This window comes from Bison bison, unplaced genomic scaffold, assembly GCF_000754665.1.
Source record: "Bison bison bison isolate TAMUID 2011002044 unplaced genomic scaffold, Bison_UMD1.0 scf7180017864456, whole genome shotgun sequence".
Lineage (NCBI taxonomy): Eukaryota > Metazoa > Chordata > Mammalia > Artiodactyla > Bovidae > Bison > Bison bison.
Genome location: NW_011495018.1, coordinates 25,292,435 through 25,304,648, shown reverse-complemented (window position 1 = coordinate 25,304,648; position 12,214 = coordinate 25,292,435). Strand labels below are relative to the sequence as shown.

The following is a 12,214-nucleotide window of genomic DNA, read 5'->3' as shown; positions in this document are numbered from 1 at the left end:
AGAGAAGAAAGGATGTCAGGAAGCTTAGGGCAATGTCTAATCCTGTCCGACTCCAGCCATCAGCTTGGTCATAAAATAGAGCAATAGAATTTTAAAGCCAAAAAATCAAATTATTGTTTCAGAGGCCCAGGTGAAAATTCTGAGCTAGAAAGGGATTTCAGTTTTGCAGAAGGGACGCTATACTCTGAATGCTGCATCTCTGAGCCTCTGCAGCATCCAGGTGCACAGATGTGCTCTGTGAACTCTGGCTGATATCCACATTCTTAAAAGGCAAGTCTATGCATCCTCACAACTGGTGACATCACTGCTCTATCCTATTGTCATCCTAACCCACAGAGAGGAGATGGGGTCTGCTCATCTGCACTTGTGACATCTATTCATGAGCTGCCTTAGAAAAGCCTTACCTTGCAAACACCAGATAGCTTCAGAGGACGTGGGCCTCCAAATAACCACTGAATAATGACACTTTAATCTCAGAATCTGCATTCTCTTCTCTCCAATAAACCCTTGCTTCTACTGAGATCCTAATTTCTAAGGGAAAGCATGTGCTTATTATCTTTCTCTCTTTATCTTTTGCAAGTCCTATCTGTTATGATCAGGGGAAGACAGAAAAATAAAAAAAAGATTAAAAAGTGAGCACAGATATGCATGTTTCTCTGTTTCCCAGCTTATTTAAATTGTTAGAAATGCCTTGCAATGAAACACACAGATCAATAATACGACTGTATATACAACTTATATATGGATTCTGCTAGATGTAAGACAACATGCCAAAGGCAGGTAGGTGATTCAGAAAGAAATAAAATATGGTCACTTCTCTGAGAAATCTTGCAGCCCAACGGAATACATGATGAAAATATAAGTCACACAAAATATTAGAGGAAAAGAGAAAGTGATCAGCTATTCCCAGAGTCACTAGGAATAGATTACAAAAGGTGCTTTTACTTTGCCCCAGGAGAAGTAACAGAATGATGGACAAAATCCATGGTGCCCAGTCTTACCTTCATCTCTTAGAATGAGCATTTTACAGTGTATTTCAAGTATAGTAATATGCTTCCTGGATACTAGCTATATAATTTAGAAAGCTGTGCAGTTTTTTTTCTTCCTTCTTCAAGTTAGGATCCCTTGGGGATATGCAAATGCTATGCAGATTGGTGACAGTCTGAGATTTACAGGAAAGGAGGGAATCTAATATTCCCATAAAGGACTAAGCAAGTGTTTCGGCTTCTCTCTTTTAGCCCCTCATCACCTTGGACAGCAGCATTTCCTTCACATTCCTAGCAGAGGGAACTAATACCATCACTGTCCAGGTGGCCGCTGGGAATGCCCTCATCCAGGACACAAAAGATATCGCTGTTCATGGTAAGCCCTGTGATGCCCCTTTCTGCCCAGTGATCCCCTCCAGCCACCTGAGTGGCATTCACTGACTGCTTTGGAAATTGCCCAGGCCGTGGGAAAATTATGTATGTCCATAAAAGGTATCTAAAGGTACTTCTTTACTTGTCCTGGAGTAGATACTGAGATTGTCAGAGAAGTAAGTGCAGATAAGCATTGTTTGTCTTCCGTGATATGTCTGCATCACAACCTGATGGTCTCATTAGACAGGGATAAACCATAAGTTGAAGAGATGCTGAGCTAAAAAGACTATCATTGAAGCATCTTGATCTGTTGAACCGCCAAGGTATCTATAACACACAGGTAGCATCCATTTTTTGTGAGGTGTGAACCAGTAATTTCAAAAGCTGGAGGAGTTACAGTATCTGCTCTTGAGGAACTCATAGCTTAAGTACTGAGATGAACTATACATAACCGATGTGTTTTGTTTGTTGTTGGAGACTCTAACATCTTTTGCTGCAAAGGATAAGAATAAGGCTAAGAATATAAGGATAAAACAAGGCAGGAGAGTGGTAAACAGAATCACCATTCTGTTCTCTATCCTGGAGGACCATTCTTAGTTATTAAGTTAATTTTCAATCAAACTGCTTTTATCACCATTCAGTGAACCTCCCTCAGACCCTAAAAACAGCCACTGTAGAAAAAAAGAAAGCCAAAAGAAAATCCTAGAAAACAGGATTTTCTGGAAAGTTATACTAGGGTATGTGACTTTAAACTATAAACTTTAAACTATAAACTTTGACTCAGTTTGTATCTTCCACTTCACCCCAGATGAGCGCCTTTTCCTACAACTCTGCAAACTTGAGGTTCAGGCTCTCTCACTGGGCACCTGGAAGACTTTAAACATTTTTATTGGAGTGCAACTGGGAGTTTGGGCTTTGTAGATGTAAACTATTACATTTTGAAGGGATAGACAATAAGATCCTACTGTGTAGCATAGGGAACTATATCCAGTCTCCTAGGATAAACCATAATGGAAAAGAATATAAAAAAAGAATGTATATCTGTATAAAACTGGGTCACTTTGCTGTATAGCATAAATGAGCACCACATTGTAAATCAACCATACTTCAATTAAAAAATTAAAATACAGAGAAGTACACAGATAATGTTTCAGTTTCATGAATTACCACAAAGTGGACAGACCTGTGTATCTACCAATCAGATCAAGAAACCAAATGTTACCCACAGCCTAGATACAGCAGTATCGATGGAACAAGAAAAAGCTCCATTCTAATCTAGCTCAATTTATTAATGCTTTATTGTTGCCTCTACATGACTACCTGTAGCAGCAGAAGTCTCCTTTTCCTCAAGTTTCACAATTATCTTGCATTTTGGATGTTTATTTACAAGAAGAAATTCTTAAGATTAAAAAAAAAAAAGTGGTAGAAGCACAAACCTACTTCCAGTAGGTGACTTCCAGTCACCAAATCCCACTTCATTTAGAAGCCAAGAGACAGGCTGAAAAGACAGAATTAGAGATGAGGCCACATGGAAGCCCTTTTCCTAAAGCACAAAGATGGTGGAGTCTCCCCACCTTATCGCAGCCTCTCTCAGCCTCACTCACACATGCTCTCTCCTTGCAGAATACTTCCAGTCCCAGCTCTTATCTTTCTCTCCTAATCTGGATTACCACAATCCTGACATTCCAGAGTGGAGGCAAGATATTGCCAATGTGATCAAGCGGGCTCTGGTGAAAGTAAGTTGACTTTATCTTTGCTTAAATCTTCTTGAATAAAGAACCAGATGGTGTGGTCCCAGAGGCATTTTCATGATTCAGACCACCATTCTACAGTTAAATAAAGATTATTGCTCTGTAAAAAGAGAGAGAAGGGTAGAGGAAATGAAGGATGGAAAAGAAAGATGGAGAGATTCAGAAGAGAGAGATAAAGACAATTAATCCATGTTTGAGGATGGGAAATTGGCACCATCTTTCTCCTGCATTTTTCTAAGACAGGAGATTGAGCCCTTTAATAAAATGATTGATGGACCACTGCTTAAGTATATACTAATGTCACTCACTCGTTTGGCCCACCAAAGTTTAGAGAGCTTTTGTTTGTTTGTTGTTTTTGTTGCTGCTTTTTAAAAAATTTATTTGTTTTTTAATTGAAGGATAATTGCTTTACAGACCTTTGTTGTTTTCTGTCAAACCTCAATATGAATCAGCCACAGGTATACATATGTCCCCTCCCTTTTGTTGTTGTTTTTAACCAGACAATCAGACTTCAAGATTTCCATTGACCATATGTCGCAGTCAGAAGGTGACAAGCTAGGAATTAGAGCATGCCAGCAGACTCTAGGGTGATAGCACCAAGCCTGGCATTCTGCAGTCTGTGGTGTCACAGAGAGTCAGACATGACTTGGCAACTGAGCGACAACAGCATATTTTCCTTAGAGCAAGTTGAAATGGTTTTGTTAACCATTTGCTCAGACCTAGGCACTAGAGTATAATGATGGATAAAACATGGTCAATTCAAATTTAAGTCTAATGTGCAACTAATTCTATGAGAGAGGCATGGCCAGCATTTCAAAGGAGCATGGAGAAAAGTGCAATTCACTCTATCTAGAAAAGTTCAGGCTTGACACATATTTGTGATTCAGTAAATACTTGTGAACTAGTGGAATAGTCTTTGGAGGGAATACTTGAACTCTGTTTTAAAGGATAAATGGTAGTTAACAGAGACAGGATGATGTCTCTCAGGTACAATGAAGGCGTGTGCAAAGCCATGGCCTATGGTAAGTACAGCATATTTGATAAATGACAGTTTATTTTAGCCAATCTATAAGTTATAAGGGCAGGTGTGACTGATGTTATGCTGGGATGGATTGATCACTTTGTGAAAGGTCTGAGCAGCTAAAAGGGGTTTTGACATACTTCCTGTAGGTTCTGAGAAGTGTGAAATGTGTTCTTTCTTTATTATTTAGGTTAAAAAAATACTTTATTTATTTTGCTAACAAAGCAAGAGATTTTATTGGGAAGTGGTGCCTGGGTGGAGAGCAGTAGGGTAAGGGAACTCAGGAGAACTGCTCTGCCACATGGCTCGCAGTCTCAGGTTTTATCATGATGGGATCAGTGGCTTTATATTTCAGACACCCAATCTTGTGGTAATACAGAGGATGGTCTCTAGAGGTGGGAAATGAATAGGGTAGGGGATGATTTCACAGGAGATGACCTGTTAAAAGACTACGGCACTTGTCTAAACCAGATGTAATAATAAAATCCTGAAAAGGAAAGATCCAAAGGCTGACTTAACCTGTTGAGAAATAGAACTGGTGACTAATAAAATGTAGTGTGAATGAGAGGGAAGGAGAAGCTTTCTGATTATAAGAGTAGGAAGGAGAGGATTTTCCTTGCCATTGATCAAGATGGCAACTGTGTAGGAGAAACATACTTGGGGAACAATGATGATTTGGTCTTTGATATGAGTCTGGAGTATCTGAGAAACAACTGGGTAAAGATAAACAAGAGAGTTAAAGATATGATTGGAGATCAAATGAGGTTTCTGTAGGAGGTAGTGAGGCTGGAACTGAGGCCATGGAGGTCTTTAAGTCTGCCCCCTCCCCCCAACCACCCTGAAAGGGAGAGGGGGCAGGGCAGAGATGGATGCTAATGCTCTCCAAGGTAAAGGAGAAAGATCCAGGGAAGGACACGGAAAAGAAGCTGCCAGAGAGGAAAAATAGATAAAAGATAATAATATAAGAGCATTCCCGTGAGGAGCTGTCTATAAGAACCATACTTCATATCTGTTTACAAAAACTTGTTCAAAGAGAGGGATGAAAATGAAATTGATCTTGTATGCCTTTGACTATGAGACATCTAGGATTGTGCTGGATTTGTATGATTGGAGTTAGTTCCTTCCACATTCCCTAACTGAGTGATGCACCCTGCGACCATTCTTCCCTGGGACAGGGGGTCACACCTGCCAGGACACTCCTGGGCTTATCCCATTTTCTCCATTGGGTGATTATCTGACCTCAGTCTGTTCTCTGAAAATTACTTTCCCTGCCTAGTTAGAATAAATCCATCTTGCCTCCCAGCAGGGAACTGAGGCATCTGGCAAAACCTTGTCGAGCTCTCTGGAGATGCCTCCCCACTTTGGGGGGGGCTTTCCAGACTTCTGACTGCCACTCACTAGTTCTCTGCAGGATGGCACTCTCTTTTCTTCATCATATCCCTGAGAAATAACACCAGTCTCTAGTTCCAAATACAAATCGGAGCTGAGCTAATGGGAGACAGCCCCTCCACTTATATTCAGTCCAGTGTTTATTTATTCTTTCCTCACTGTCAGGCATCATTTGGAACAGTGAGGTAGCCATAGAGACCATCCCCCCTCCTCCGAATATGGGCAGACGTACAATAAGAACCTATTAGAGAAAAAGACTGTGGCAGATAGGCATACCTTACTGTGGGCATGATCTAAATTCCTTTCGTGGAAATCTGAAGTGCTAGGAGCAAGAGGCTGACATGGAACAGGTCAATGAAGGTGAGATAGTCAGGGGAGACTTCTAGGAGATGGGTATTTCTGCCAAGTCAAAAACTGTATGTGAGAGTTGGACTGTGAAGAAGGCTGAGAACCGAAGAATTGATGCTTTTGAACTGTGGTGTTGGAGAAGACCCTTGAGAGTCCCTTGGACTGCAAGGAGATCCAGCCAGTCCATTCTGAAGGAGATCAGCCCTGGGATTTCTTTGGAAGGAATGATGCTAAAGCTGAAACTCCAGTACTTTGGCCACCTCATGCGAAGAGTTGACTCATTGGAAAAGACTCTGATGCTGGGAGGGATTGGGGGAAGGAGGAGAAGGGGACAACAGAGGATGAGATGGCTGCATGGCATCACTGACTCGATGGACGTGAGTCTGAGTGAACTCCGGGAGTTGGTGATGGACAGGGAGGCCTGGCGTGCTGCGATTCATGGGGTGGCAAAGAGTCGGACACGACTGAGCGACTGAACTGAATGGAACTGATATCATATCTGAATTGACAAAAGATTAGTTCTGGATAAAAGACTTTCAGGACACACATAGGAAAGAATAGGACTACTCTTTACAGAGAAGAATTCAGAGTTTTATTTTCCTGAGGATTTTACCTTCAGATGGAAGCTTACATTTAGTTTTTATCAAAAAGCAGTATAATCCTTTTACTAAACCCTCAGGAATAGAAAAATTCATTTAAAATTTCAGCATCTTAACTCAACTTTTAGTGTCTTGTTTTATTTGTCATGTGTATACATTTTTATTTTTATAGAGTTGTAGCCAAGGAAATGTAAAGAACTAGATCAGAATACAGCTCTCATTAAGCATTTTTCCATGTTGTCTCACTGTGCTAATTATCATCTTTATGGTAGCATAAACATTATTTACTTAACTTTTTAAAATATTTAGTATTTTCCCATTTATTTGATATTATAAGTAATGTTATGAGTGTTTCTTCCTCCAAATGGCTTTTCCTATATTTTGGATTATTTCTTTAGGACAAACACTCCAAGTTACAGTTTCTGAATGAAGGATCTGAATATATTTATGACTTTACAGTAAGCCTTTTGAAAAATAAATTGGCAACATGTATCAATTTTTAGTGCTGCCAGCAACAGTTGAGGAAACCTCTTAATTGAAGCTGCACCAATATTAGCTATTTTAACTTAATAAAAAATCCTGCTTTAGTAAGTGAAAACAAGAACTGCTTTGCTCTTTTTTTAATTTGCATTTTCCCGTGTTTGTTTATAACTTCTTATTCTTCATTTGCAGCCAGTCTGTTCATGTTTTAGCCAGAAGCTTTAGTCTTCTTAGTGTAGAAAAAATGGAAAATGTGGGAGGAGCTTTTGCCAATGTTGCCAGCAAACAATACTTTGCAGATCATTCATAGTAGTATTTCAGTTTCATGAAAGGTGTATGTAAGAGCAGAGGAGGTAGAGAAACTAATTCTCTGCTTAGCAGTTCTAGGGAAAGCAAAAGGAAAGCCTGAATGTATATTGGAAACTGTGCCTTAAATGCTGTATTAAATATGCATAGTCAATATCCGTGTTATTGACTTGGGGAAGGCTGGATCCTCCAGGACCCCACTCTTCAGTCAAAACGTCTTTGCAGGTAACCAGTGTCCCGGAAGACCAGATCCTCGTTGCCGTGTTCCCTGGCCTCCCCACTTCTGCAGAGCTGTTCATCCTTCCCCCCAAGAACTTGACAGAGAGGAGGAAAGGCAATGAAGGGGACCTGGAACAAGTAAGTGAAAGAAACTTTGGCTAGGACACTCTTCTGCACCACCCTCTAAGGGAACACAAAGCATTTCTAGCCCAAAAGGTAGACTGAACCCTTTCCTATTTGTCCATCAACCTGTCACTCATTGTCTGGCACCAGGGCTTTGGAAGCAATCAGCTTTACCCAGAATAAACACAAATGCACAAACACTGGTGCATTTAGCCACACAAGAAAGAAAAGCACTCCTGAAATCATTCATTCCAAGAGTTGCCATTCTTGCAACTTGCTCATGTCTCCCAGCTAATGAGTTGTCCTGGCAAAAAGAGATGGAGTGGTGGGCAGGGGGGTTGTGGGGGATGAAGAGAAGGATTTGAGTTTCCCTGTCTATTTCTCAAAAATGTGCTTCCTGTCTTGAAAGAGCCTGGTCAACAGAAGTTCTGCTTCTAGGAAGAAAATGAACTGCTTTTAAACGTGTGTCTTTGGAGAGAGATGGATTCCCTCATCTTGCTTTGACTAAGGAAGCAGCGTTCCCCAAAGGGATCGTGATTTACTGCCTTTATCAAATGGCATATAGCTCTTATGATCTGCATACCTGCCTAGAATGAAGGTGGCAGTGGTCCCATGTCTCGCTCTCTCACTCCCTGCTCTTGCTGGGGTCTTACTTGGATGGGCTTTGCTTTACCTTCCCATGCCTTCCTGTGATGAGTTAGAAATAAGTGAGAAAGGAGCTGCTAAAAGCCAGCAGGAATCAAATTCCCTTTTGAATTAATCAATGTACAGACGTCTTCCAAGTCCCTCTGCCACTCACCTAGCTGCCACCTCATCTCACATTGGGCACAGTCCACCAAGGGCTGCACAGATGCCATCATGGTCAGTTTCTCTGGAAATGAAGTGGATCCTTGCATTACAGGGCTGCATATTGAAATCGGCCAGATATAAATTCAGCTTCTCAATGCATACATCACTTTTACAAGACCTCTTTATTCTGAAATAGCAAGTGGCATGTGTGAACTATATTTGGAAGCTACAATATCCATCCATTTAGATAAATAGGTAATTACGGTGATGAATAGCAGCTGTGATATTAAGGCACGTACAGCGAGATAAGAGTGGGACAACAGCCTCAGTCTGCCTCAGCTTTCATGTGGGAATTACACAGTGATTAAATCGATGTTATGTGTTCTGAGACTTGCTGGGGAAAAGTAAAGAGGAAAAATTATCCCATAAAAAGGAGGCAGCTTCTGCTTTGATGTTTGCCTCCCATTGTCTCTAACAGAGAAACAGCAGAGGAGTGGGCTGTGGTGTACATGCCTGCTTTAATCCTGGCAGGGGCCTCTATCCTGTGTGTGTTTCTTGTTCACATTAAAGAACTAATGGTGGTTGACTTTCTTTCATTGGGATCCATAACACGTTTCTCTATGGAAAGTTATACAGGCTTGGATGAAAAGACACTGAACTGGGAGTTGAATGAAACATCTATGTCCGTTGTCAACTCAAATTCCCTAGGTGACTGTGGACACACCTCTGTCTCACTCTCCAATAATAGCAAATAATACCAACTTGTCCTTGGCTTCACAGGGCTCTAGGGGCTGGGAGAACCAAATGGATAAAAATGTTCCAATATCCTGTCCTCTCACTGAATAGGTTATTTTTTGCCTGTTGACCCGGGTTTCTTTCTCCATGAGGGGGCACCATCACATGACATTACTTCCCATGCAGCTTCTCTCTCTCTCTCTTTTTTCCTCCAGATTGTAGAGACTCTGTTTAATGCTCTAAACCAAAACTTGGTCCAGTTTGAGCTGAAGCCAGGGGTTCAAGTCATTGTGTATGTCACACAGCTGACCTTAGGTAAGTGCCTGAAGGCATATGGGGTGGGGAGATGGGTATGGTGATCTGATATCCTGGAGATAAAACAGAGGAGATGGTTACCAAACGCTTTCCAATAAATGCTCATAAATGGCTTTGCGTAGTGATGGCAAAGAAAGATTAATTACATCTTTCTTGAGCCCTCCTGTTAGGATGGCAAGAAGACATCTTTAGAAGTGGCTTTGCTACTGAATTCCTGGATGATCTTCAGGAAAACCTACAATTTCTTTGGGCCTTGACTTTATTATGTTTCTTATGTATAACAGTTTCTTATCTATAACGTAGTTCTCAATCTCCCTTAATTTCTACAGTTATCTGATTCAATGAATCTTGATTGGGAGACCAGATCAAATAACTTTAAAACTCCCTTCAATTTATAATGTTTAAATCTATTATGTTTAAATCTAAAGTGAAAAGAGGGACTAGCTGTGGGTGGTTGATTTATGAAAGAAATTCTAAAAAGGCATGTCCCATTGAACACCCACCTTTGGCTCTCTGGAAAAGCCTATTTGCTAACTGTTTCTAATTAATGAAAGCTTTTCAGATGTAGAGGTTCCACATGTGCCCATCCAGCCATGTTTTACCAGAATCGACTAGAGGAAGAAACAGAAACACTCTATCACCTATAATCATATTGACAAGCACTCAGGTGTCTAAGAAAAGGAGCATTCATACCCTATTCCTGCTCCCCTTAGCTGAGTACAATTTACAGCAGGAACAGCAGGTTTCCCCAGGCAGAGCGAGGAGTTTACTTTCCCTAAGAAGCTGTGATCAGGGTACCATCATCATTGAAGCCAAGCTTCCTCTGCCAAGATAGCATGCAAGGCAATCGGAGGCTGTATATAACGTTGGAGACCCTCTGGCCTCATTCTCCAATGGATACTCCCCTAGCTAGTAGCTTCCGAATGAGCAAGTCTGTTCTTTCCTCCTAGCTCCACTGGTGGACTCTGGCGCTGGGCACAGCAGCTCAGCCATGCTTATGCTCTTGTCAGTAGTCTTTGTCGGCCTGGCTGTGTTTTTGATCTACAAGTTTAAAAGGTATGTGCTGCCATCACTCAGTTTTATGTATGGGGCTAGGTTCCTGGGGGCTGATTCTTCCTGTAACTTACATTGCTAAACTCATCCCACATATGTGATATTAACTTTCCCTGAAGCTGTATTTGGCATTGGGAAAGAACAGGAAATGTTTTAGGGTCAGAGAGTAAATGGACTTAATATGAATCTCTCCAGTTTATAATTATGTTGAATTGGGAAAATGAAGTGGCTTAGATGGTAAAGAATCTGCCTGCAATGGGGGAGACCTGGATTTGATCCCTGGGTCAGAAAGATCCCTTGGAGAAGGGAATGGCAACCCACTTCAGTACTTTTGCGTGGAGAATTCCATGGACAGAGGAGCCTTGCAGTCATCGTCCATGGGATCACAAAGAGTCGGACATGACTGAGTGACTAACACAACACTAGGAAAATGAGGGGCAGCCTATGAAGTCAGTTTATTTTCTTGAAGAAAGTTTGAGGTGTTTTCAGACCTCATTTCGGAGAAGGCAATGGCAACCCACTCCAGTACTCTTGCCTGGAAAATCCCATGCACGGAGGAGCCTGGTAGGCTGCAGTCCATGGGGTCACAGAGTTGGAGACAACTGAGCGACTTCACTTTTACTTTTCACTTTCATGCATTGGAGAAGGAAATGGCAACCCACTCCAGCATTCTTGCCTGGAGAATCCCAGGGATGGCGGAGCCTGGTGGACTGCCGTCTATGGGGTCGCACAGAATCAGACACAACTGAAGTGACTTAGCAGCAGCAGCAGCAGCAGACCTCGTTTAAGTTTCTACAATAGGGTCTCAAATATTTAGGAGATCTTTTTCTACAGCTTACCACTCATTTAAGGTGACTAAGTAGAGAAATGCGTGTGTGTGTGCTCAGAGGTATCGGACTCTTTTCTACCCCAAGGACTGTAACCTGCCAGGCTCCTCTATCCATGGAATTTTCCAGGCAAGAATATTGGAGTGGGTTGTATTTTCTCAGTTCAGTTCAGTTCAGTTGCTCAGTCGTGTCCAACTCTTTGCGACCCCATGGACTGCAGCAGGACAGGCCTCCCTGTCCATCACCAACTCCCGGAGCTCACTCAAACTCATGTCCATTGAGTCGGTGATGCCATCCAACCATCTCATCCTCTGTCATGTCCTTCTCCTCCCACCCTCAATCTTTCCCAGCATCAGGGTCTTTTCAAATGAGTCAGCTCTTCGCATCAGGTGGCCAACGTATTGGAATTTCAGCTTCAACATTAGTCCTTCCAATGAATATTCAGGACTGATTTCCTTTAGGATGGACTGATTGGATCTCCTTGCAGTCCAAGGGACTCTCAAGAGTCTTCTCCAACACCACAGTTCAAAAGCATCAATTCTTCAGCGCTCAGCTTTCTTTATAGTCCAACTCTCACATCCATACATGACCACTGGATGAACTACAGCCTTGACTAGATGGACTTTTGTTGGTAAAGTAATATCTCTGCCTTTTAATATGCTGTCTAGGTTGGTCATAATTTTTCTTCCAAGGAGCAAACATCTTTTAATTTCATGGCTTCAGTCACCATCTGCAGTGATTTTGGAGTCCCCAAAAATAAAGTCACCCACTGTTTCCACTGTTTCCCCATCTATTTGCCATGAAGTGATGGGACTGGATGCCATGATCTTAGTTTTCTGAATGTTGAGCTTTAAGCCAACTTTTTCACTCTTCACTTTCACTTTCATCAAGAGGCTCTTTA

At 41.7% G+C, this 12,214-nt stretch overlaps 1 protein-coding gene across 1 annotated transcript in view; it reads left to right on the top strand.

Annotated features, from left to right (window-relative positions):
- SORCS3 (sortilin-related VPS10 domain containing receptor 3) overlaps positions 1–12,214 on the top strand; it is a 640,372-nt gene that overhangs the window by 617,519 nt on the left and 10,639 nt on the right. The window contains exons 21-25 of the mRNA XM_010859391.1: positions 1,239–1,362; positions 2,982–3,094; positions 7,478–7,609; positions 9,334–9,433; positions 10,384–10,489. Of these exons, the coding sequence (XP_010857693.1) occupies positions 1,239–1,362; positions 2,982–3,094; positions 7,478–7,609; positions 9,334–9,433; positions 10,384–10,489 (575 nt within the window). The remainder of the gene's footprint in view (positions 1–1,238; positions 1,363–2,981; positions 3,095–7,477; positions 7,610–9,333; positions 9,434–10,383; positions 10,490–12,214) is intronic.